General features: G+C 50.0%; 1 protein-coding gene across 1 annotated transcript in view; it reads left to right on the forward strand.

The window, feature by feature from the left end:
• Window positions 1-27506, forward strand: part of GAA (alpha glucosidase) — a 752056-nt gene that overhangs the window by 696045 nt on the left and 28505 nt on the right. Inside the window, exons 18-19 of the mRNA XM_069655240.1 lie at window positions 18095-18259; window positions 20385-20537. Of these exons, the coding sequence (XP_069511341.1) occupies window positions 18095-18259; window positions 20385-20537 (318 nt within the window). The remainder of the gene's footprint in view (window positions 1-18094; window positions 18260-20384; window positions 20538-27506) is intronic.

Consider the following 27506-nt stretch of genomic DNA (forward strand, 5'->3'; position numbering starts at 1 on the left):
CTCCGGTAATGATTTAAATACAACAATGTAAATGTAAAGGTTTGCTTTCTACGCAAGCACTTTTAACTTGTGCCGGATAATCGTGTGATACAATTCCCTTTGTTGTAAAGATTTCACACTATCACAAACAACTTTACTCGTCTCACTACAACGCAAGTGTTCATTCTGCTGGCTAAAATTACCGGCAGGTATTTCTTGTGATTTGGAGTACAGAGCTTCACTCACTGGCTCCAAGTCACAATGGTTGCAGGTGACTTCCACTTCCCGACTTTCCTTCTGCTTCTACTGCACTCCTGGGACCCACACCCCTCTGCAATACAGGTGTCTGAGATCCAGCCTCAACCACGGAGAGTCTCCTGTTCTCCTGGCCTTCGGCTTGCTTCTGCACGCAGGCCTCTGGTAGATGCACAACTTCAGCTCTTCGTTCACAGCAATCAGGCCCACTGGAAAGAACAGTAACTTCTCCCAGTCTCTTCCAATGCGTCAACAGCCAAACAGGGTTTGTGAGCACAGGGCCAACTCAAACTGCAGGTGAAATCTGCTCTTAGCTCAATCCGGTATCCCTTCTGTGGTCACACTTCCTAGTGAGCTGCCAGCCTTGTGCTCTGTTTTTTCTGCTACTACTGCCGACCTTGCAGCTTCTTTCTACTGCTTCTTCCTGCTGCAGCCTTTTATGCTGCCCTTGTGGGGCAATTGGCTTCAGGTGCAGACCCTTAGTGTTAAATGCCAGACCTTGGCAAAGTCTGTTAGGCCTGCTTGCCAATCCTTTACCTCTGCATGCCTCTTCAGCCCTCTTCATCAGTCCCTGAGGGATTCTGGGACATGTAGTCTATTTTAAGGAAATTGGGGTTTTCCATGTCCTTTCTACTTTTAATAGTGATGTTACTTCCCCTGATGTTTTTAGAAGTGATTGTAAGGTTTAAACTTTTTAGAGATAGATGTTGTAGAAAAGGCAAAACTTTCATCACTTCTAGTAGCATACCCTTGGTATTGAGGAGGGATAAAAGCTTGTTCTTTTGATAAAATAGATTTAAGTTTCAACCTCAGGTTTTATTATCTTAGTTTTAACTGTAGGCTGAAAAGTATCAGAACGACAACAAGCCATCATTTCTTCAGGAAGGGTAGTACGAGTATCTTCTCAGAAATAAAATACCATGCCTCATCCTGGGCAATCTCCCCACTACTCTAGGTGTTATCTCCACCCAGGTGATCCTCCCACAGTACAACTCCCCCAGGACTGGGACCAGGAAGTGTCTGTCCTGTCCTGGCCTCCTGGGAGGAGATTTTAGGCAGGGTTTTGGTCAGGAATCCGCAGGATTCGCCACAGGATCTTCAACTCCTGCTTTCCTACCACTGTGAAAGGGAGTTATTATAGCCGCCACACCCTTACAGCATGAGGTCATGCCCATCTACAAGAATAACCATCTTTTTCTCCCAGGCCCATGACCCCTCACTGCCCCTTCGATCCAAGTGCTGGCACTACAATTCACACCCACTTCTGCCCCTTGGCAGTTGAGGTACTCCATCTGAGCATATATCTTCTTACCTTGCATTACCAAATGTGGATGCAATCCAACACCCACCTAGTATGTAAAGCCCTTATTTTCCCCCAGCATGGGGGCCACTGTGTCCCTACCCCCCGCGCTCTGGGCATGGGACCCATCAGTGTCCAACCTCCCACTTTAAATTGAGGAACCTCACTCCCTGTGTGAGTCCTTGCCCTCCTCTTCACTCCCTCCCTGCTCCCTCCTCTTTCTTGTGCTCTCACGAGGGTGCACCACTATACCTCTTCTAAGTGTAGGCTGTTGGTGCACCCGTCTGAGCGTGGCACGCTTAAATGCCTCTTGCCAGTCCCTCTGTTGTTCCATATGAGCTCCCTGAAAAGAATATTGTTGGTAAATACCATTTTTACCAAAGTTATATTTTTAAATTGTCCAAGAACATTTATAATGACAAAAGTTAACACAGTGATGCCTTCTTGTAATCATTTTAGCTTTTAACTTTAGAAATGTATTTACAGGATTTAATTCCAAACTGATCTGTCCCTGCTGCTGCATGTTTTTTACAGTTGTTATAACAATCAAAAACTTACTTAGCATTTTTTTGTTGTTGACAGCAGTCGCCCTTTTTACTGAAATGTTTGTTGAAAGGAAATTGGTTACAAAAAATTATTGAAGTCATTTGTGTACCAAATTGTACATGTTTTTCAGCATGGGGTCTGGCATGGATTCAAATGCTCATGAATATTCCCCGCCAGGCTGGGAGTCCTCGGTAAAAGAAAAGTGTTTCACTTTCACTTTAAAAATGTATTTCTCTTCTAAACCAATCATTGTACTCTGGGTCAAACTGCCCCCATCCAATGAGTCCTCTCCCTAAGCTCCACCCCTGGTGGCCATCTTCAGATGTTTACTGCATGCTTGTGTTGGCAGTCCTCCAGTTCCTCTCTGAGCTAATTATGTTTTTTCGTACATTTTTTGCAAAATAGTTTGAATTTGACAAATGTTTGCTTCAGCGTCTTTGACGAAGGATGGAGACCGGCAGGGGGGCTCCTCTACCAGCAAAGATTTTCATCTACCGTCTGATAATCGTAGTTTCAAGAAGGCCTACTCCATGCCATTTCAACATGGCTGAGGAGAAGGAAGGTTGCAGCCTCTTCAAACTCTGTGCGAAGTGTGGTTTAAGGTGCCTAAGGTCTCAGCCCTCGCCAGATTTTGATGGTCTCTATGCCACCGCTAGGAAACGCTCTGCGAAACCGTCATTGGCAGCCATGGTACCTCTGGACCAGGAGGGGAAGAAGCTGGATGTGATGGGTAAGAGGATAATTTACACAGCAGCCTCTACCTTCAAGGCAGCAAACGCCCGATCCATTTTGTCCCATTATGACCGGGAACTCTGGTCAAAGCTAGCTCTACCCTAGACTTCCTGTCCGAAGACAAAGTCGAGGCACTGGAACTCTTTCAGGAAGGGACAGTGGCCTCGGATCACACCATCACGGTGGCAGTAGACCTCACGGACACAGGACACAGGTTTTCGCCAGATGGGGAACGGGGTGCCTCTGCGCTGTCAAGGTTGGTTGAAGGCTACAAACTTCTTCCAGGACCTTCAGACAAAGGTGCTGGATATCCCCTTCGATGTGGTAAACCTCTTCGGAAAGGCGGTCGACGAGTCTTTGCATGTGATAAAGACTGACAGACGGCACGTTCCCTCGGAACTTAGCAACAGCAACGATCCTCGTCCTCTCTCCTCCAGAGGAAAGCCAGGAAGATCTTCAAAGGGTTATAATACCCCTTACATGCAGCCCTCGCGCTCTTCCGCTCAAGCGTACAGGAGGCAGTCTCAAGCCACGGAGGTCAGCAGCGCCATCCACAAGGCAGAACACCTCCCCACAAGCAGGCCTGAACCGGCCGTGGCTCCGGACCCCCACCTACGCACCTCAGTGGGAGGCCAGTTGGCGAAGTTAGTCAGCACGTGGGAAAAGATCACCACAAACAGATGGGTGCTGGACGCACTCCAACAGGGACACACCTTGGAGTTCCAACGCAGGTGTCCTCGTATCCCTCTGATTCAGCGGCAAGAACTACACGGGCTGCAGCTTCTGCAGGAGGTGCGCTCCATGTTACGGAAAGGGGCAGTAGGGTCCGCCCCCAGTAATACTTTCTAGTTTGAAATAAGATAGGGGTTTGGAGGCCAATTCTGGATCTTTGTCGTCTCAACAAGTACCTCAAGTTCCCACAGTTCTGTATGGTCGCGTTGCAGCACGTGCTGGGCCACCTGGAACAGGGAGATTTTCTGACGTTGGACCTGGAGGATGCCTACTTCCACACCCCCATTCACACAAAGCACTGCATGTTCCTGCGATTTGTAGTTCAGGGTTGGAGTTCAGGGTCAGCTTTACCAGTTCGAGGCTCTGCCTTTCTGCCTGAAGTCAGCCCTGAGGGTGTTTATGAAGTGCCTGGACCTGGTGGTGGCACATCTTCATTTGCAGGGCATCTGCATATACCTTACCTGGTGCATGCACGCTCAGTCCCTGGCAAGGGAGCAGACCGTGAAAACCGTACGGTTGCTGACTGAGCTGGGGTTCTCCATAAACTATCCAAAGTCTTGCTTGAAGCCATCTCAGGATGCTGTATTCCTAGGCACACGACTCAACACATTGATATGCTTGGCGTCTTCCTCGGAGGAGAGGGTGAAAACCATACAAGGCAAGGTACAGTACTTGTCATTGGCCCAGGCAGCAACAGTGCAGTCCATCAAGTTGCTTCTGGGCATGTTGTCCTCCTGTATCAACTTTGTTCACCTATGCAGACTGCATGAGACCTCTCCAGGAGTTCCTGGATGCAAGGTGGATGCAAGTATCAGAACTTTACAGACAAGATCTCTCGCAACAAAGAGTTCCGTTGGGGAATTACAGTGGTGGAATGTTGGCAGCATCTCGTCCAGGGAGCTCCATTTCAGGTTCCTCCTACCAGGAGACTGTCACCACAGACGCCTCTGTAGAGGGATGGTGAGCCCACGCCAGACAGTTGCACGGCAGAGGCCTCTGGCAACCAGAGGAAAAGAACATCCACATCAAGTCTGGAACTTTGGCCCATGTTCTGGGCCCTCAAGTCTTTTCTGCCATTATTGAAGGACAAGGTGGTGAAGCTCTTCAGACAACGCCATGACCATGGTCTACATCTGTAAATGAGGGTACCCGGCCTCCGGCACTCGCCAGAGAGGCCCAGGACTTGTGGCAGTGGGCCATTTGTCAAGGCATGGTCCTAGTTCTGTTTCACCTGGTGAGAATCAATAACACCATCGCATACTCTCTTAGCAGGGAACTGTGTTCTTGCCACGAGTGTAAGATTCTCCTGGACCAGGTGTATCTGCTGTTCGGCAAATGGGGACTGTGATGCTGGAAATGCATTGGAGAACAGGGCCTCCCTGTCCTTATCCTGTATACTTTATCAAGTATTTCCTGTGTTGTTTTCTGCACAGGAGTCCATGTGAGACTCCTGGTAGTGCAGCTCTTCCTCTTTTTGGTTGTGGTGCACAGACCTTTGGCATACCCTCATGGCACCAATGGGTGGGGTACAACCCTGTACCCCTAGTGTGTTTTTGGGCACCTATGTGTGGCCCACATAGCAGGGTATGGGCTGGTGTCAGCTCCATGCTGAATTTGACAGGTGCTCCGACTAGCCTCCATTTTGGGATACCCAGGCCCTGCCATTGGAATCAGTTGATTCCTGATAGGAGATTAGATGGCCCCTGTGACCTCTTGCTTTCTATTACCTGTTACCTTGTTTTCCCAAAGTCCTGGGAAGCCCTGACTGGCTGTTGGGTGGAAGTTCCATATATGGTATTGTGGGGAAGTCCAGGCCAGACTGGCTGGAGCCATCCCAATGACGGTATGTTGTGGGTACGCCATTGGGTTGGGACCTGGATGAATGGAGTGCGTGACCAATATAAATTTAATGTTGTGTGTCTGTTTTCTAGTGTGACACAATGAATAAGACCGTACTTTCCGAAACTGGTCTGAATGCAGTGTTGAGTGCTGAATAGCTGGGTGCTTGCCCCAATGCACATTCCTTGTGAGTGTCTGGATGGAGAAGAATGGCCTGAATGCACTGTGAGCCTGATTGGTTGCCTGTGGAATGCCCCGCTGAATGATTGAATGCTGAGCTTGGCCCAGCAGTGTGAATGAGAGACAGAAAAGTATATCTGGGGACTTCTCACTTACTGGAATTATTCAGAAGCTGAATTCGAAACTTGATGCTTATCCTCGAAGCAGAGCCGGAAGAAGAATTCCTGCTGCTTTCCTTCGACGCAAATTGAAAGCTGTTGTTCCTTTGAGGACTAAATCAAGAGAGGACCTGGCTAGGAGACCTCTTCCCGAGCACCAACTAACCTTCACCAAGGCTCCCTGGAAGTCGGTCCTCGAAAGGCTGCCGACCGGGGACGGGGACCGCCGAGGAATCTGAAGCGAAGCGCCAGGACATCGAGGCCATCGACCACAATCACCGTCGACCAAGGTTCGCAGGACCGATGTAACCTCGTTGACTGGAGCCGCAACGCTTCATTGCCTAAGACACTTTGAAATCAAGGACTCCCTTGCTCAGCACCATCGACCGCACTGTCCCGCAAGTCAAGGTCGCTGGCGAACCGAGGAGAATCCGCCAGTGGGTTTCCTGCCACCCGAAGTCCACAAAGACGCTGATGAAGATCTAAAAGCCAGCAGTGGTCGAGTCCCGATCGTCAATGCTGACGACCCGACGCCCTTGCTGGGCCTACGTTCTTCATTGACTCTTTGCAGCAACTAACTCATCAAGGTGCACTGCATGCCTCGTCTTGGCAGGACGTCCACGACCGATCGCCAACGAGCACTGCAAAGGCAGAAGCTGCTGCCTCAATGACATTTTTCACCCTTTCTGCAAGGAACCTCAACAATCCGTGGCTCCTGCCTTAAAGGGAGTTCACTCAAGAAGGATCCGTCGTCGACTCATCTAAGAACTCCTACTACCCGATTGTACCTGGTTTAGTAAACATTTTTAGAAGGAACCAAGACTATCTTAAACAAAATATGGACTGGGCTTGTTAATACGCTTTATTTACAGGTTGCCCAGGTTGGGGGATCCTCACACAGAACTGTCTAGTGGTAGGGACCCAGTACTCAGCCATTTGTTTAGCCCAATTTATCTTCCTTCTCATGTCTATTGTTGGTTCACTGTGCTAGTAGACTTACATGTCATTGCAACTGTCGGCAGTTGGTGCATTTTAAAGGAGTCAAGAGTGAATTGTGGTACCACATAGATATTGTACATATTTTATCTTTTTTTTTTTAATTATTATTTGATATGGTTGAATTCAATCAACCTTTCAAAAAACAAATTAATACAAAACATATGTAAATATCATCAGAATACGTACACAATTCATGAAACACTAAAAATTGGTGCATGCAATTGGTTACAACAAACACTAACAACTTAAACCGAGTTGATACAGGAAACCAAAAACATTTCTAGTATTGCCTTAGCACAAAGTGTTTTATTGTTTGTGTATATATTCTGAACCTTATTTATATAAAGAACTGTGTTGTTCCGTAACATAGTGTGTGGACATTCCTTTGTGGGGGATTGGGGACTACACTGTACTTAACCAGCCCACATCACCTCCTGAGAGCTTAACCCTCGATTGCTCGTCCATTGCTACCCTACAGAGAATCTTGGCTGGTGCTCTGTGCTTCTACTCTAACATATAGAGGGCAGGAGTACAGATAACCCTCCCCCCCTCCAGCCTTTACAGGGACAACTCAGATCGATTTCTTTGCAACGGCGGTGAACACCAAGTGCCAGAGATTTACCAACAAGTAACTTCAGCCCAAGAGCATGCAGGACACGTTCTTGTTCCCATGGGAGGGACGGTTCCTGTACACGCTACCTCAGTTTCCGCTCATACTACTTGTGATCAACATACTCTGACAGTGCCACTGCAGGATGATACTCTTTGCCCCAGCGTGGCCGAGACAAATCAGGTTAGAACTGTACACGGACATTCTTGGCAGAGAGGGAGGAGCGATTCTGCATCACAACCCAGAGTCTCTGATTCTGAGGGAATGGCTCCTGCGGCCTTAGAGTTTGGGGTTCATGCTCTACCCGAGGAATACAAGGATATCCTGGACAGGGTCAACGTTTAAGTGCTATAGGAATAAATGGAAACGCTTCTCTGTGTGGTGTAGGACTGTGATTACTCCGCTGGGGATCACAGCCCCTCCACCGCTGAAATACTTTTTCCTTGGCCAAAGCGGGGCTGGCTCATGCCTCTGTAAAGGGGCATCCCACTGCCATATTCAGGTACACTAGATCTCCAGGCAGACCTTTACTGTGGACTCAGCCTCATCAAGGAATTCCTCAAGGGACTTTTCAGGACTTTTCCTCTGGTAAAGGCTCCTCCACCAGCGTAAAAGCTCAATTTGGTGCCAAATAAGATCATGGGAGCGCCCTTCAAATCTATACATCAGGTACTGCTCCAGTTTCTCTCGTGGAAGACTACTTTCCTCTTGGCTATCACCTCATCTAGAAGGTTTGGGGAGATTCAGGCCCTGTCCTGCAAGCAGCTCTACTTGTCCTTCCATGCTTCGAGGGTGGTACTGCATACACACCCCACTTTGATGCCAAAGTTGCCTTCGGAATTCCACCTCAATAAGCCTTTGGTGTTCTCAGTTTTATGCCTGTTTCGGTCATTGCCGGCGGAACGGGCTTTGCATTTGCTGGACGTTGCTTGTGCCTTGAAGTACTACGTGGCATACATTTTTCTGAAGACTTCAGTTGTTCGTCAACTTTGGTCCTGTGGGGGGCGTGGCTGACAGGCCATGGAGTAGGTCGTGACTGAGGGGCTGCTCCTGGAGATCCGACATAGATCCGGCGATTGCACGCAGAAAAACAACCCACTGCATTCACGAATGGAGGCGAGGATGTCGGAATGCGAGCCCTGCACTTGCTGAAAATTATAAAGGAATCGGAGCGCTCTAAGAGGGAATAATTTGCTTTTCGGATTGGGGCTGCATTTCCATCGGGACCCAAAATGGCGGCGAACAAAGGACCGACGCCTAGCGGAATGGAGGCTCTCATTCAGATCTGAGCAGCGGGCTCCGGAGCTGGCAAAGCGGACCGGAGCGTGCGGAGGCGGCTGCTCTTTAAGCTGCGCACCTGCCGCGGGGCACGCCACATCACGGTGAGGGCGTTCGCTCGACACCACGGACAATACGCTTGGGGAGTGTGAGTGCATCGGGAGAGGAGCTCGTGCTGCGCGGTGCTCCGCAGGGCACTGGTGCACTCGGTGCGGTCTGCGTGGGACGCTCCAGCTGCTGACATAAACAGCTGATGAACGGAGTTGAAGAGGACAGGCTGATACATTGTTGCGTACAGCGGAAAGGCTGCCCAGTAAATGTAGCGCCTGGGCGCCCGCAGGCACCAATTAACTGTATTCCTACAGGCGGCACGGACTGGTTCAAGCGCAGCAGGAGCCAGCACAGTTCCTAGGGTTGAACAACCCATTTGTGTGATCGCGGATGAGTAGCGCACTAAAGGCTTGGAAGTGCAGACTGCTATATAGCACCACCAGGAGGGATAGGTCCTGCTGCAATGTGTCAAGGGCGGGTGCGTAAGAAGGTAGCCTGAGACTTTGTTTTGAGAGGAATCGGTGCAATGACCGAGCACGGGGAGCCAATATAAAAGGGCACTCATAATAAAGAAGAAAACAGACACATGTTGGAAAGTGAATTAAGCTGATCCTGCACGGAAGCACCCACAGAGGGTGCAGACGGAGCTCGACAATAAATAAGGGGCACTGCAGGATTGGCACAGGAAAAGGGATACGGGTCATATGACCAGTTGTCAATGCTGGTATATACAAAGACATGAGCCTAACAAAGGAAGTTTGGGATCAACAGCAGCCAGTGAATGATGCACCCAGAAAGCAGTAATACAAATGTGGTGGAATCAAAGTGCGGATGCTTGAACCTAACATAGTAGAAAGAGAATACGCCCGGCACCCACACGGCAAGGGGAGGAGGAGCATTACAACAATAGCCAGTATACTGGTTGAGAGGTGCAAGAATCAGGCGCTATAATGCTTCTGGCACTGAGACATATGTAAAAGGATCCCGATAGTGGGCCAAACAGAAAGGACAGTGGCATAGAACCAGTCGGTGCAACGCCGGCTCCCACCGGAAAAGAAAACCGGCATTGTGGGCGCTGAGGGATACTCGCCCCAGGTGGATTAACAGAAGGCAGCGACGGCCACGACCTAAGTAGACCACAGAAGTGTACTGCGGTGTGGACTGAGGAGGGCTAGACTCCACGGAAGACACCGACCATTGAGATGTCCAGCAAGCCCTTGAGAGCGAAGGCTAAGCAACGCACGCTGGATGAATATACCAGAACGCCGACTGGCCCCGAGGGCGCCAGGAGCAAAGACAAGACCGCAGCAGGAGAAATGGCAGCTGTGAGCACGAACCGGGAGGTCCTCGAGGCGATTGCGGACTTGAAGGCAGCTTGGGAGTCCAAGCTTCAGTTGGCGGTGACGGAACTGAAAACGGCGATGGAGCTCCAAGTCGGGGCAGTACAGGAGGACGTGAACCTCCTTAGGCAGGACGTTAGAACGTTGGCGGAACGCACGGAGACCTTGGAGAAAGAGATGGCCCCGACAGTTGCGGATTGTGCTACACACAAACGGGAGCTACATGCCCTGACACAACGAGTAGGCAATTTGGAAAGCAGAGCAGAGGAGGCGGAAGGGCGCGCTCGGAGGAATAACATTCGCATCATTGGACTGCCAGAAGGGGTTGAGGGTCACAACCCGACGGAGTACGTGGAAAACATGCTACTGCAGGAAATTGCCGGGGGAACCCTCTCTCAAGGATTTGCTGTGGAAAGGGCGCACAGGGCCCTGACAAGGAGGCCACCGCCAGGTAACCCGCCCAGGCCAATGATCGCCAAGATTCTCAATTACCGGGATCGCGAGAGAATCCTTGAACACTTCCGTAAAGGGGGGACAATACAACGTGGGGCGGCGAGTATAACTGCTTACCCAGACTACACCCTGCAGGTGCAGCGAAGCCGCATTAACTTTGGAACGGTCAAGAGGAGGTTGCGAGAAGCTGGCCACAAATATATGCTGCTCTACCCGGCCAAGCTAAAGCTTTTTCATAAAAGCACGACGCTGTTCTTTGATACTCCAGAAGACGCCATGGGGTGGCTAGAAATGCAAAGCTGCCCCCAAGAGCCAAACGTTCAGAAAGAGGACGGGGCTGGACATGATAAGTAAAGTGGAGGAACTGATGGTACTGTGGTATGTGGGACTTGATTATAGTCATTGATGCAGCTGGACAGCAGGTACGCTCTGGCTGGTGGGGAACGACCTGTGTGCACGGAGATTGCGAGGTAGGAGCCTCCCGGGGCCGATCTTTTTACCCCCATTTAAAGTTTAGTTAGGTCACTGTTAGTGAGGTGACACCCCGCTGGGCTCTCAACTGGGGTTGCCAAGAGAGAGCCAAACGTGGGGATGCCTGAGATCCAGGGATGGAGCTGGGCAGTTAGTGGGATGGGGAGAGTGGGGTGGGGGGAGGGGTCGGGTTGTGTGCGGTGGTGTTTGGGGGTTTTGTTTGTAAATTGTAGGAAAAGAGCCGGAAAACAAACAAGCAACGGGAGCATTGAGGGGAGGGTTGGGATGGGAGTAGTCCGAATAGATGGCGTCGGGTAATCTCAGAGTTGTGACCTGGAATGTACGGGGCCTCAACAGCTACCTGAAACGGAATAAGGTGATGCTGTATCTAAAGAGGATGCGCATAGACATAGCCCTGTTGCAAGAGACCCACCTCACGAGGGAGAAGCTGGAGGTGATTAAGAAGAAATGGAAGGGCGCTGTTGTGGGTGCTGCGTATTCGGCGTATGCTAGAGGGGTCATCACCTGGGTGGCACTGCATGTGCCGTTCCGGGTACTTGGCTCTACGGTAGACTCGGAGGGTAGGATGGTGGTGGTAACGAGCCACCTGGAAAACAGGGAAGTGCATATCGTAAATGTGTACGCCCCCAATAATGACACAGCAGCTTACTTTAGGACCCTTTACAATAAACTTGGCCCCCTGGCAGGGGGCACGGTGGTGTGGGGGGGAGACTTTAATTGCACCCTGAATCCCAAGGTGGATAGGTCAATGGACAGGACAGGAAAAAAGGCGCCGGCAGCTAGAGTGCTGGGAACATTATTGAAAGGCCTAGAGGATGCGTGGAGAAGGTTGCACCCTGAGGATAGGCAATATTCACACTACGCAGCGCCATATGACTTGCATACTAGGCTAGATTACATATTTGTGACGGCCGAGATTGTGGGAGACATGGTGGGGGCGGAATATAAAGCCCGAGTATTATCTGACCACCCGCCCTTGGTGATAGAGTGGAGACACCAGCCCCCAAGACAGCGGATCCCAACATGGAGGCTTAGGACTGAGGCGCTGCAGGACGAGGGGTTCCGGGAGGGTCTGCGGGATGCCATCGAAGAATATTTTGATATAAACACGGGAAGTGTACGTTCTGTGGGCACTCTGTGGGAAGCGTTCAAGGTGGTGGTGCGTGGGGTAGCCATCTCCAAGGCTAAAGGGCTCCAGGGGGGTTTAGAAAAAGAACTCCGAGCAGCGGAAAGGGAGCTGGAGGATCTCGCGCGTCATGAGAACACCGCTCACGACAAGAGAACTAAGATAAAAGAGCTACAGGTGACCTGCAGTGCACTCTGGGATAGGCTGTATAGACTCAATCATAGGAAATATACGGAGAGGATACATGCAGGAGGTGACAAGCCGGGCAGGTTGCTGGCCTGGCTGTGTAAGAGTGAGACCCCCCCGTTCGGTGATCAGTGAGGTTAAGGATGAGGAGGGTTGCATGCGCAACACCCAGGATGAGGTGAATAAGGAGTTCTTTAAGTTTTATGGATACTTGTACGAAGACACAGGGGAGGATATGTGTCAGGAGATACTGGACACATTGGAGGACATAGAGTTGCCCACCCTGGATGATCTAGAACGCGCAGAATTAGACGCACCAGTTACCTTGGACGAGCTGGAGGTGGTGATTCAGAACCTGCCCACATGCAAGGCACCCGGTTCAGACGGGTTGCCTAGTGAGTTTTACAAAACATATAGGCGGGAGCTGCTCCAGCCACTGCTTGCCACTTTCAACGAGGCCTATGAGCAGGGGGAACTCCCGTTGTCCCTCCGCGAGGCCGTGATCATCCCACTCCTGAAACCGGGTAAGCCGGCCGCGGAGTGCGGGTCTTATAGGCCGCTGTCCATGCTCAACCAGGACAGTAAAATACTTACTGCGGTGCTGGCTAACAGGTTGAAGAGGGTGATTGGGAAGCTGATACACCCTGACCAGACTGGATATGTTCCGGGCAGGAACATTACTGATAACCACAGGAGGTTGCACCACATCATCGACCAAACTGAGGGAGATATGGGCGAGTTAGCCATAGTGTCATTGGACGCAGTCAAAGCTTTCGATTCGGTGAGATGGCCCTGGTTGAAGGCGGTCCTGAAGGGATTTGGAATGGGACCCGGATACCTCAGGTGGGTCCAGTTGCTTTACAGCACCCCGATGGCGAGAGTCAAAACGGGGTCCATAATCTCAGACACCTGGCAACTTAGCAGGGGGACCAGACAGGGGTGCCCCTGGTCGCCCATGCTATATATACTAGCTTTAGAGCCGCTAGCAATATACCTGCGTTACCAATACGGGGAGGTGGGCATAAGCACAGTTAGTGGTAGGCACCTGATATCTCTATATGCGGATGACATGCTTCTTTACTTGCGGTACCCGGAAGAAAATCTGCAGTATGTGTTAGAGGTAATGAATAGATACGCTGCCCTTTCTGGCATATCGGTGAATCCCAAAAAATCTTGTCTGTTCCCTCTGGGCAGATACAGGAATGTCCCGTCGCAGAGGCTGCCCATCCTGCCAATTCCATGGCAGACAGAGACGTTCAGGTATTTGGGAGTGAACATATACCACAAAATAGAGGTGGAACACAAACACAATACAGAACGAGCGATAGAGGGGATTAAGAACAGCATGGTGTTTTGGGCCAGACTGCCCCTGAGCATGATGGGGAGAGCGGCCTTGCTTAAGATGGTGGTCTTGCCTAGACTTTTACACTTTTTCATGAATGTCCCGTTTCTGATACCCAGAAGCCTATTTGTGAAACTTCATAGCGTGTGCAGGGGTTTTTTATGGGGTAATTCCAGGAACAGGGTGGCCCTGTGGAAGCTTCAGAACCCGTATGACAAGGGGGGCATAGGCTTGCCAAATTTTGAACTCTACTACCTGGCGGGGCAGCTGCTGTATGTGGCAAGGTGGCTCTCAACGGAAAACTCGGCAGAGGCGCTCCTCCTGCGCGGAGATGCGGCCCCATACTTTCTGAAGGAAGTGGTGTGGTTGCGTAGAGATAGAATGGTGGGCAGGGGGCGGCTGCTAAGGCTGGGCTGGGAAGTTTGGCAGAGGACTTGGAGGATGATGGGGGATCTGGAGCCATACTCCCAGCAGGCCCCATTGGTGGCCCTGTGCGGAAGTGACTCAACTACTCGAATCGGTCCGGAGATACTGGGAACAGGTAGGCCTGGCCACCCTCGGAGATATATGGCAGGATGGCGAGGCGTTGGACTTCCAGAGGTTGCAGGAGGAGACGGGGGTGCACGGAGGCCAATACATAACTTACGCTAGGTTTATGAAAAAGACTAGAGAAAGATGGCCCGAGACAGCGCTAGCGGGGGAGCCTGACGCCTCCCTGGAGACCATGTACGATGTGTCGGAGGGCGGGCACGAAATCTCGAGGATATATGAACTCTTGCGGGTGAGGGCGAGGAAGGAGTTGCTCCAACTGAGACAGGATTGGGAAGAGGAGGTGGGAAGACCTATGACAGACTGGCAATGGGAATGGGCTCAGAGGTACCATAAAAAGGTGTCCCGGAACGCGAGATTCCAGCAGCTTCAGCTGTACGTTACCCACAGGGCTTATCTGACTCCCGGGAAGATTGCAAAGTTTGGGGGTCTAGCCGCGCAGCAATGCCCCAGGTGTGGGGAGGTGGATGCAGGGCTGCTACATATGTTTTGGGCTTGCCCGGAGGTGCTCAGGTTCTGGGATGAGGTTAAAACGAAGCTGGCTGGTGGGGGTGTGGTGCTGGACGTGGAATCGGCCTGGTCATGCATGCTAGGGCTCTTCCCCAGACCCAGGCATTCTAAACACATGAGCAAGATGAAGGACTTGGCTTATGTTTTGGCCAAGCGCAGGATCGCAATGGGCTGGAAGGTGGCCCATAGACCTAGGGTGGAACTATGGTGGGCGGACCTCTTGAAGTGGGCGGAAGCTGAATCTGTAGCTTGGTTTGAAGCAGTCACCAGGGGGGGAGAGGAGGAAGTAGGGCCCCTGCTGGCCTGGCGGCAATTGATAACCTCTATGGCTGATCCCTACCAGGGTAATAATGAAACAGAAAACTCGGATGATGGCCACTTAAGTATTGGGCCACCCGATAATGCTCCAACATAAGATATACGAGAATAGGCTCTAGTTCACGGGGAGGAGGGGAGTTGGGGAGTTCTAAAGGAAATGTGATTGTCTAATGATGCTTTTGCGTATTGAAACAGTTGTAATGTTTTGTTTGGTTTTTGAAAACTTAATAAAAAAATTTTTAAAAAAAAAAAAACTTTGGTCCTGTAAATCAGGGGACGGCCTTGTCAAAGGCTTCCATCTCCAGGTGGCTCTCCAGCTGTATCATGCACTTTCCTCCTCTGGCTAGCAGGCCGCTGAGCCCATTCCACCATGGCCATCTCTCTGGTGTGCCCGTGCTTGACATCTGCAGGGCTGCTATGCAGAGGTCTACGCACACCTTCACCTGCGTCAACAGGGATTCCAGGTAGGCCAAGCAGTGTTACGCAACATGTTTGTTTGAGGTGAGTCTGTTCTGGAGGTGAGTGTTTATTGTGTCTGTTGTGCCTTGCCACCTCCCGTGGTTGTGTACATGTACTGCTGTGTAATTGTTATTCATGAGCATGTGAATCCATGCCAGACCCCAGGCTGGAGAGGGTTCAAGTTATTTACCTGTAACTATTGTTCTCCAGCATGGGTCTGGCAGGGAATATTCTCATGAGCATGTGAATCCATACCAGACCCATGCTGGAGAACAATAGTTACATGTAAGTAATTTAAACATTCCTTTCCCTTTTTTGGGTGTTGCAGGTTCCTACCTGTTAGGAAAGATTTCTTTTGGCAACTTTCCCTCCATATTCTATGGACCCCCAAAGTTTTTGCTTTTGTTATTTAACCTGTCCTGACTTTTTACAGGGAGGTGAAGCCGTCAGCTTCACTCCCCTGGCCTTTTGCTCATTTTGTCATGGGGAAGCTGATCAGTCCTTCGACTATCAGTACTGGGAAAGTTTCCCATTTGTCTTTTTATCTGTAACTTTTTAAACCGTGCACACATATCTTACAATGTAGTGCAGTGGGGATACTTTTGTATCACCCTAGTCTTTTACACTTCAGATTTTTGGCTACTTTTATGTGTGCCTAAAGACAAACTGGTGGCAGCGATTACATTTTTGTGTTATTTCTAGAGTGCACATTCGCATTTATTGTGTATGGCTACTAAACGTGGTTAGTGCCCTAAAATGGCTGTGTCACAAGATTTTTGCTTATTCTTTGACCATATTGTAGTTTGGCTTCTTCTTGCCTTCACAGGTCTGTAAATCCCATATAAATTCATGCACTTGCTAGTGATGCCTTTTGTGTGCTTGGCCCAGGAAAGGGGTGGGACTGTGGTCTCACACCACATCCGTAGTGCCTCAGAGTCTGGGTGTGAAACCCACAGTGGTTCCTGAGTGGAGCTCTGCTGGCTTTTTGAATGGTGCTGATCCTTACCATAGGTGGACTTGGACTTGCTTCCAGCCAGGATTTGGGATAAGAGGACCTCTGCAGCCATTTCTTCAGATCGGAATTGGCACCAACTATCCTGTGTAGATAAGCAGCTGACTGAAGATACGTGGACGACTCCTGAAGAGGCCCAGTATCCCTTCCTGTGTTTGGCCCAGTGAAGCCCTGCTGGATTATGTGCTCTGCGAAGGACCTGAGCGCTGCTTCAACCTTTGAACTGGTGAGATGAACAGTCTTGAAGCACTTCCAATGATCCAGCCTTCCTGAGCCGTCAGATTCCCTGAAGTACCCGGTTTACTGACCAGCTCTCCAGTGGCCTACCTCGGAATAAACGTTGTCATTCTTAATTTGTTGCTGGAATTTCAGTGGTCGTCATCCTGTGGTAGAAGTCTTCTTACTGCCAAATGTCAGCCTCCCATCTGCTCTGGACTGTCTTCAACTGCTACTGGAGGGACGCCTGCTTTTGCTTGGGTGCGGTAGTCGTCGCTGAAATTCGCCTTCCCTTGTCTGGTGAAGAGTCCTGAAGAGGTCAGCATCTGTGCCTTCTGCATTTCTTCTTCACAAAAGGTTGCACTCTGCTCCTGGAACCGACCAGAAGAATCCTTGCACCTGCAGGTTCTGGGCACCTCTCCAGTCGTTCCACCTAGTCATCTGAGAAATTCAGAGTCTGGGTGGGGGTCGGGGGGTAAGTCATTTCAATGCATTCACCTCCCCCTTGTTCTCCTTTGACAAAAATTGATGGAATGGAATGACCGAAGTTTAGTCTGTCAGATCTTAAAGCTTGTATCTGAAAGATAGGAATATCATTTTACATACCTGTAACTTTGAGTATCTTCTGGTACATGTCTGTAAATGTGAATTGAAAGCGTATATTTTTTAATGTCTTTGTACATTGAGCTAAAAGTCAATAAATGTGGCTAGTGCACAATAAATACATTTTAAAAAAGGTACATTTCACCACCACAAGAACTGTTCCCACATCCGTCCCGTCTCATAAGCAGAAGCCTTGTGACTTTTGGGCACAAGGCCCCATACATCCTATACATTTAGGGTATAATTCTTGTTAATTGGTTTCATTCTACTGTATCACTACTTGCCTTCTTTTTGTTTAAGTTATTGAATGCATTTCTTATTACCTAAAGGTGACTGTATGTTTTATAATTGAGTATTGTGTGATATTATCACCTGCTTGGTTAATTTCCTAGTGTGTTTTTGGGCCTAGAACAAATATAGTATTTTTGTACATAACTGTCTAAATTGAAATATTGTTTGCTTCACTGTGTGGACTTATTGTGGACCCCTTGCTCCACTGACACTCTCCACGCTTACCTTAATTGGGTTAAGCTAGCCTCCGAGTTCCCATGTTCACTATAACCAGGATAGCCTCCTAAAATCTGTTCACTAGGCTACATTCTAGAAATCCATCTCCACACTCCTACTCTGCTTGGATTTTCTTTCTGCTTTAGATTGTCACCAACCTATTCCCCTTAATGTGTTCCTCTGCGCATTGGGTCACTTCCTCCTCCCTTTTGAGCATCTTTGTGTTATGTCTTTTACTATACCCTTGAGTGTGAATATTCCCAACCACCTTCTACACCTAGCATCTCCTCTACTGCTCAGTCACTTTGCCCCTCTTTCACAGGTTCCTGGTTTGACAACAGTAGAGTCACGCAGTAACGGAATGCAGCTGTGTGTAGCATTGTCCTCGGATGGCGCTGCTCGTGGGGAACTGTTCTGGGATGATGGGGATAGTCTTCTGACTTTCGAAAAGGAGGACTACACCCGTATTATCTTCCTGGCAGCCAAGGTAAGTCTGGTGATTCGAGAGCGGCCAGAAAGTGGGTGACAGGAGAGGTTTCAATTGGCACCGTTTATCATTTATCCTCCATTTGCAACTTGGCTTGCTCCCACATTCTACTGACTGACTTCACTTCAGTCTCCGACTATGCTCTCGCCTGTTGTTGTCATGCCACCTCATAGTGTGTAATAGCCTGGCCTTTTTTGATTTTTATTAATACAATTATGCTGTTAACTGCTAACCAGACCCCACCCCCCTTTCATAATTTTCCTTGATGTCACATGTCACATGTGGACACTATTACTTTCTAAGCTGGTCTACTGTTACCTCTTAGCAGCTGCCTCGTGGCTTGGCAGCATGACAGTCACAAAGTGACCTGTACATAGCTGCAAGCAACTGTTGAACCAAATGTCCAGTAGTCGGGATTAACTATTGCCAATCCTGAGCCTAAATTCAATTATGTAATTTAATGAGGGGAGGGGCTCCAGCTTCTTTTCTATTCTCAAATGGGCCCTCAAACGTCCTGTCTCCCTCCCCACATCCCACAGACAAAGCATTCTGGGTATGACTGCACAGGCAAGTAGATTGAGACAGCAGTCGCCATTGGACCCCCTACAGAAGGCTAGAAGGAAACCAGTCAGCTGTGGCCTTTTGCCTATAAAGCGAGGGGGGGACACCTTGGTAGATTTATTTGGGCACTGGAACAATACACCTGGAACCTGTTAGGGAGTACATTGAAGTAGCAGGGTTCTTCCAGCTAATGAGTACCAGGAGAGTCCAGGTAGGGTAAGCTCTTTATTGCCAGTGTCCAAGATAGTCATTTACAGGACATATACCACTGGCATCCATCACCCCCAGCCACCTCCTTCAAACTGCCAGTAAGCAGAACCCCAGGCACACAACATTCCGCCTATGCAATGCATTCCACAAGCTGCAACCTACATTCCACCAGCATGCATTCTGACCAGCAGAATACTACACCCGTCCTATTTCAGAGACCTCTGTCATAAAGGTGAAGATGAGGATTTCCAAGGAAGAGGCTCCTTCACTCAAGGAAATATTTGGGGTGACCTGTTGGCTCGACAAGACCTACTGCAGCTGAGACTATATGTACTTGGGGACCCGCTCACTGAAATATTCTAGGCTGAGAAATGCAGAGGAAAGAATTGACCTTGCCCTTGGAGACCCTGGACAGAGCTCCCCCCAACAGCCAAAGAATCTAGGAAGTAACCCCTGCCTCTCCTTGCATCAACAACCGCTTCAGAAACATCCAAGATGCTGCAAGAGAACCACCAGAATCAATTTCAATCTCTCCGCATACTCACCTCCTGCATTGGAGTTTTGCTGGAATCTGAAGCTCTGCTTTCTTTGCGTCCTAGACCTGCTGAGTTTTGTAGTGTCCCCAATTCAACACTGCCTGCCTTATTACCAGCATTTTCAGACGGCAAGCTGTTGCTGCTGCAGTACCACAACACTTTGATGTGCCTATTGAGCCTGTTCACCACTTAAGGCAAGTCTTCACTTCCCCATATCTGAAGCTATCCAGTCTTCAGAGCTGCTGACCTGGCAGCGCCAGCCAGTTCCCAGTGTTCTTCTTAACTGCCATGTCATTGGATCCCTCCTACCCCAGACTCCTCCCTCGCCCGTTGCCAGGAGTGCCCAGATTGATGCTGATAATGCATGCAAATCAAGAATAAAAGGTACTGATAGGGATTCTATCCCCTTGGCTAGCTTTAAATGGTCTTAATGACATGTACAATTGCACACACTACCCTTTTTAAAACCTCTCGTAACTTCTGAAATCCTTGCTTCTGCACACCTGTCTTCAAACCCAAAGTGTCCCTCTATTTCGAAGTCTGCATTCTGTGCTTTCCTTTCAAAGGGTGGGTTATTAGTAATTATTCTATGTTTATAGAACTTTGGGCTTTCTTTCATTTTGGTATTCCAGTGCTATTGTTTCATATATTTCTGTACCAGCTCACATCCCTCCTGAATAAGGGATCCCTACTGGTTTAGTAGTAGTGTGTGGCTGAGTAGGGTTTTTATTGACAGTTCATCCCTACAATCGCATTGGTCATTTGCCCTTGCAGTTTCTAGTCTGCCTTCATTGCTGTCTATTTGATTTATGTTTCAGAACGCTGTGTTGAGCATACCAGACCCTGTGAAAAGCCAGGTGGATACACTGAAGCTTCAGGACGTGACTGTGTATGGTCTACTTAACCCACCCAAGAAAGTCCTAGTCAATGAAATCCCTAACACAGATTTCTCCTACCGCCTGGACACCCAGGTATGGATGTTGGCTCGCTAGAGAAGAGGGCCTACTGTCAAGTTTGTATGTGTTTGATCAGCAATATCTGGCATTGGAAAGTGGTGACCTTTATAGACACTTGTGGTGATTTTACTGGGGGCATTTTGAATCGGAGTACCTGATAGAGCTCCTTATGTTAGCAATGATACCCACAGTGGTGGGCTCAATAGGAGCTGAGGGCCCAAGTAAAGGTAGCGCACATTGCCGTTAACAGCTGACAGAGCCCGTCACTCCAGCTATTATTTTTGCCCCAAGGTGCTAGTATTTTTAGAATAACAATAAAATAGACCAATGGTGTGCATCTGGGTCAGCGGTGATAGAAGTTCAGGCTTTCTCCAGGCAGAACCAGTCTTCCATTTCTGTGAATGAGGCTACACCGGGAAGAACCAAAAACGGAGGTTGGAGGAGCAGGTAAGTTGGGTCAAGGACTTTGGGTAGTGCAGGTGAGGATTCAGGGAGAGTGGGGTCTGAGCAGACAGGTAGAGGTGATGGGAACGTTGCTGGGGGTGTGGAGGGTTTCAACAAAAGGGAAAGGTGCCAGCCTCCAGCTGGAACGCAGGCTTATTCTGAGATTCAGCCCATGTTACAGACATCCTGATTGGCTTCCATCTTCTCCCAGAATGCTAATGGATCCTTTCTTTCACACAGGTCCCTTTTTGTATTTCCTGTTTGTGTGTTGCATTATTTGAGGTGACTGCAACCTCTTTGCAGTTCTTCATGCATGGAAATTGCATATCTTGTACTACTGCTCAGAGATAGAAATGTTATTGATTCAGCCTTTTCTAGTGTCTTTAGCAGAAAGAAAGGCAGAGGGATGGTGTAACGCTCACCTGATTCCCGTAGAGGCGCCGGTCTTGACTGGGCGTATACCGTATCTTCAAAGGTGATGTGTAACACACGGCTGGCTCTTTGGGCTGGACCTCTGTGCACTGTATGTCTGACTCGAAGGGTAAGATGTCTGCAGATAGAAAATATGGGATTAAGGAACTGGGTTATTGAATGTCTCTCTCTTCTTCCCTTTCTCTTCTCCTGTAGAACCCCAAAGGTTAACGCTCTCACCTTAGGTAAGTGAACGCTGTGCTCTCCATCTGCCTCGGGGCAGGGTGCTGTAACCAGTTTCTTCACTGGATAAGGGGAGCAGGCCTCTTGACTTCAGAGGACTGCTGTCCGTCGTTTACTGCACGAACGGTAAGTTTCGAGTAATTCTAATGTCTTTAAAGTCTTTAGTAATGATGTCTCTTGTTTTGCAGGGTTCCGGCGATGGCGGATGACGGGCTGAAGTGAGTTGAAGATGGAGCCCGTGTGATGAATAGAAGCGCCTGGAAGCACGTAAGTAAGCGCTTGTTGCCTGCTTCACGATGCGCTCTAACTGTCTTTTTATTTTGCAGGTACAAGTTCGGAGCGGCTGCAGGGTGCCGGAATACCCACTGGGTTAGATGTGGAAAGGAGTAATGGCACGTGAGTATTAAAGTTCCCCAATGTCTTTAAACGCACCTTGTTTTGTCTTTCAGATGTGGGATGCAGCGCCGAAGGCCTCCGGAGCGTGCGAAGAGTAGGTAAGCCTTTGTCTTTCAGATGCCGGAATGCAGCGCGAGGCGTTGGTGACAGCCGATGGACCAGGTAAGTGAAGAGCTGTCACTGAAGACCGTAGTGCTAACCTGTTCTTTCTTATCTTTATAGGTGTTGCTGAAGACTGGATTCAGGATGGTAAGCCTTTTTCCTTAGGCCAAGGATCAGATGCAGAATACACGATGAGCGTTCTGCTGCAGAGGATGAAGAATAACGCAAAGCAAGATTCATCCATCGGGTGTGGTTTAAATAGCCTCCTGTAGTGCTTAGGTGTCTCCTTACACAGCCACGCCTAGGTAAGAAAAGAGTTCCTGCTTTCCAGAAGAGTTCCAGTGTTCTGAATCTAGGGAGTGGCTCCTGCCCCACCCAACAGGAAAAGTAGTTCCAAACAGAAGAGGATCAGAGGCTCAACTGGCAGGCAAGTAAGCAGCATGGTCTGCTGCAGGTAAGTCCACCCAAGCATTATGAGCCCGGCGCTTCCAGCGCTGGGACTGGGCATATTTATGAGCCTGGTGCCACTGGCGCTAGGACTGGGTCCAAAAGGTCCCAAGTGGGACTGGTTGGCACTCGGAACCTGGGTTATGGATCTCCTTCCAAGGGAGTTGGGAAAACCCTGACCTTTTGGAAGCAGAGATCATGACAGATGGGCCTTAACTGCTATTACATTGTACGTTTTGGCGATGGTGGTCACATGTAGGTAGGTAGGTGTCAGAATGATTGTTTCCGATATCAAAAATGTCACCTCAGTTTATTTTAGCGGTGCATGGTTCAATTCAGAGGGGTGCATGAGTTGACTACTCGTGTATTTGGCCTCAGTTTGTTCACACATGGGGGAAATTGAGGGTTTATGAAGTAATAAATCTAGTTACTATCTACACAGTAGATATATAGGCTTCTTGCATAGTGCTATGGCAAGAAGAGAAATGAGGGACTGCTACAATTGTGGGGAATGGGGACAGAGGAGGAGGAGGAGGAGGAGGAGGAGGAGTAGGAGGAGGGGCAATATTGTAAATTAAATTTATGTGGATTAAACAAAAACACACCCGACCGACTGGAAAGTTCAGTGGCCAATGGTCTGTGATGAGGTCAAGGTATTTAGACCTTTCTGATTTCAAAGTTGTCTTTTTAGAAGATACTTGAAGGCCTTGACCTTGAAATAGTCTAACTGCCTTGTGATGTCAGAAAGCTACTGCCGACCAATCTTACTGTGGTGTTAAATGGGATTAAGAGGGATCTTCTGAGCTTGGAGAAGCTCCACATAAATTGGGTCTTAAATTAATACAATCGAGATCTGTCTCCTGCCAAAGCGTCATTGCTTTGCAAACCTTTTCCCTACCCCTCTCAAAAAAAAGTGTGACAGAGTGGAATGGGTTCTTAAAGATTTCTTATGGAGATAAGGGGATAGCGGCCAAAGCTCCCAGAATGTGCGCTTTTAAAGGTTAAAGATGATTGATATGATGGATGCCACCAAGGAGCGCAGGCAAAATGGAAACTTGAGCGCTGAGCTATATCCCCTTGTGACTTGAGGAGCTTTTGCAGAGTTGGAAGCCCGGGGCCTGCTACAACTGGGTCTCCGCGCTTCGGAAGCGGTGTGACACTAGCTCTGCTAATGCCTGGGGGCTGCGACCCTGTAAATAGAAGGAACGTAGACCTGGGAGCGAGGGCCGCTGTGGCGAGGGTGATCGCCGACGCACGGCCTGCCGGAGGAGGAGCGGGCCGTTGATGGCACCCCTGCAGGCACTGTGTGCTGGGCCCAGTGTGGGCTGTGAAGACCAGATGGAGGCGGCCCTGGTGATGAGGGGAGAGGAGCCTCCCGTTGCTCTGCAGCAGTTACGGGTGGATTAGAGGCCCTGGCGAGTGAATCCACTGAAGCCCCGTGAGGGCTCCGAAGCAGCTCGCAGAGGCTTTTCCTAGTTGGGAGTGCACAGGTCCCATACCTCGCTCAGACCTACAAGGAGTCTGTTGCAGATGAGGAGCGGCTAGGTCATTATAACCACTGCCTGGCACAGAGCGTGCATTACTCGCATATTTGTGCTTGGGCATAGGCACAAGACTGAGCCTGAAAGTCTCAGAGCCGGGGCATAAAAGTGGCTCGTGGCAGTGCAGGCCGGGGGAGAAGCTGTGGCACTGCAGTGTGACTCCGGAGACTGGTGGCGCACCATCAGAAGGTGGAGAGGTGCTGGCATCCCCCTGATCTTCATGGGAGGTGAGGCAAGAGACGATCTGGAGCACAGCCGAGGAGAGGAGCCGCAACGCAGACGAGGGTGGTGAAAGCCCTTCAGTTGTTCTCCAGCAGCAGGAAGTAGCTAAGAGTGAAGGCTGTGGTGCCTTCTTATTACACACAGCCGGTAAACCGGAGCACTAGGCGATATATATGCCATTATCCTAGCCTGAAGGCTTTCCAGCATGCAGCCCTCCATCACAAAGGTCTGAGCATACCCAAGTAGGCCAACACACCAGCAGAGGTCCTAGGGGTGCAGTATCCCACGTTTCGGACCTATCATGAAGTGCTGAAGGTGAGGATGATCAGTTGGCAATAGAAGTTGAAGTTACCCCACTCTAAGGAGGTGGAGTCTGTTGATACCACAGAGTGGCCACAGGAGAAAGTGGTGTGTGCAAGGATTGATACTGGCAAACTGGTGGAGACAGACTAGGGAGGTTGGTGTGCAGAGGAGCAACGGAAAGTGTAGTGAGGTAGTGGTGGACCCCAGTCAAATGGAGAGAGCGTGGCGAGTGGCAAGGACACCCTAAGGAGGTTGGACTGTGGGACAGTAGGGTGTCAGGGCACAGGGGTGTACTGGGTAAATGACTTGGAGCGAGAGGCTTTACCAGTACCACTGCCTTGACAGAGGAGATATGGAAAAGTAGAATGAGGTTGGTGGCCCCCCACCCCAGCTCCGCAGAGGTAGGGACCATTAAGAGCGATATCCAGATGATACTGGAGGAGATCTGCAGGATAAGGACCAATATTGGCGGCAAAGTGGCAGACCTATCAGCAAAAGTGGTATCCCTGAAGAAAAGGCTTGACGGGTGGAGGCGAATCAGGCCTCCGCGGGGGTGCTCGAAGTGCAGATCGAGATCCGGTTTCGGGGGAGGAGAGAGCTGGAGTTGGGCCTCAAAGTGGACAACATTGAAAATAGAGGGAGCAATCCCTGGTTCTTTGGCCTCAAGGAAAGGGAGGGGGAAGTCCCAGGCTGGACTTGAGAAGAAAATCCAGGAAATCATCGGGATGGTCCTGGTGTCGGAGGGAGTGCATGAGACCCTGGATAGAGTACACCGGGCAAGAGGAGGGAGCAGAGGACTCCACTCGGTGCTGGCAAAGCTACACTATCGTGATAAAGCGGACATCCTCAAAGGCCAGGCGCATAGGAACTATTGAATGAGGACTCCAGAGTGGTGATATTCCAGGGCCTCTCGGCCCTTAAACGAGGTGGCTACAGGAGAAAGGAGGAAGATATAGGTGGGGATACCCCTTGGCACTAATATTTGAATGAGAGGGTGAAAAATGTCACCTGCTGTCGGAGGGCGATATTATGGGGGCCACGGAGGGACTTGTGGTACCCCTAAGGAACCGGGCCAGTTTGGAAGGAGAGGGTGCTACAGGAGAGGCGAGGGATTCGTGCCCCACAGATGTTGCAGGGTTGCTGAAGAGTGCAAGGGGCCCAAAAGTTTCGGAAGCTGAACACCCCCTCTCCCAGAAGGGAAGTGGCATGAGGGGTGCAGACCAGTTGGTTTTCAATTAAATTGCTCTGAGGGGGTGATGGTGCCCGATGTCGGGTCCTCGGATGCCCTTTACATGGTCCTCCAGGATGGAGACTACCTGAAGGGGGACGGAGGTACGGAGCAAATCTGTTTATGATGGGCTTGGGATACCCAGTGTTTGCGGGCCGGTTGGTGTTGTCTGCTCGCATTCAGTGGAGGGTACTTTGGGAGGGGGTGGGAAGTATCGGAGGTGTGAACGGACTGGTGTTGGGGGTGGCTGGGGTTTGTTCTCTCATTAATGTTCAGGGTTTGGGGGTGAATGTTGGGTTGCATGGGGGTAGGCCAGGGGAATGGCTGGGCACGGGGGGGGTGAGATCCATGGGGACCGCAGGGACGGGTAAGGTAGGTGAGGAGGGCTGGAGATTATTAAGGGGGGGCAAGGGCCAGTGATCACGGTTGTGTGGCCGTTGGCTGAACTCTGGAGACTCAGAACAGAGTTGAATAATGGTTGGTACGTGGTCATGGGCATTGTTGTGTGGGTACCTGTGCTTTGGGAGCGTGACAAACGTGGCAGGGGCAGCATTTCTAGTGGTTCGACAAATGAGACCAACCTATTAGGCGCGCATGGTCGGACACGTACATTGGAGGTTTGGGGGATGCTGTAAGGGGGATGGAGTGGAGCCACGTTAAACGTGAAAGGATTAAATTCCCAAAACAAGAGATCACTCACTAGCAATATGTTTCATAAGCAGCGCTTGGCAATCCTTTTTGCAAGAGACTCATGGAGCAGAATCCTCTTTACGGGGGAAAGAAATCGATAGGAATTTTAGGCTTTGCACAGGGGTCCCAAAAAGGAAGGGGTGGGTGTCTTACTGGGGACCACTTTCAAGATGACGGAGATACAGACCAAGAGGGGATTTGGAGGGCGATTTGAGGATAAAGGGATTCTACTGGGAAACGCAAGTTACCCTGGCTATCTTATATGCTCCAAGTGTGGGGCAGTTGGGGTTTTGTGCCAGGTATTTGGGATGTTGGAGGGCTGGGCTGAGGGGGCCAAGATACTGGGGGGATTTCAATATGGTGGCTGATCCGGTGCTAGATTGGTGGTCGGCTAAGGGCAGAGGTCCAAAAGTGGCGGGACCAGAGAACACTGCCTTCACGAACCTCCTGCAGGACCATTATTGGGCTGATGTATGGCGGGAACACTTCCCGGGTCCGGGAGGGTTGCACGTTTTTTTCGCCCCCACATCAGTCCCATACCAGGATAGATTTGTTGCTTATTCTGCAGGACAGGGAGGCTGAAGTGTGGGCGCCTAGGGTTGAGGCAATTACCTGGTCAGACCACGAGAAGGTGGTGGCAGAGTGGAAGATAAGGAGCTCCAGGTGGCAATTCCGCTGGGGAGTGTAATGACACCCTGTTGAGGGACAGGGTTTTCCTGGACTTTCTTGGGACGGAGGTGCAAATGTATTTCATAGTTAACAATAGCGGGGCGACAGGTATGACAATGGTCTGGGATGCCGCAAAGGCTGCGTTCCGGTGTCTCCTCATAGCTGAGGGTTCTCAAAAGAGGGTTGATGGAGGCCAAGCTTCGGGGGAATTGAAAGTGTTAGTTGCAACTCCTCTGTAGGGGGGGGGACAATAGGGGAACACTCTTGGGTGAGATGTGAGGGATAAGA

This window comes from Ambystoma mexicanum, chromosome 3q (genome assembly GCF_040938575.1).
Source record: "Ambystoma mexicanum isolate Mex_15411 chromosome 3q, UKY_AmexF1_1, whole genome shotgun sequence".
NCBI classification, from domain to species: Eukaryota; Metazoa; Chordata; class Amphibia; order Caudata; family Ambystomatidae; genus Ambystoma; species Ambystoma mexicanum.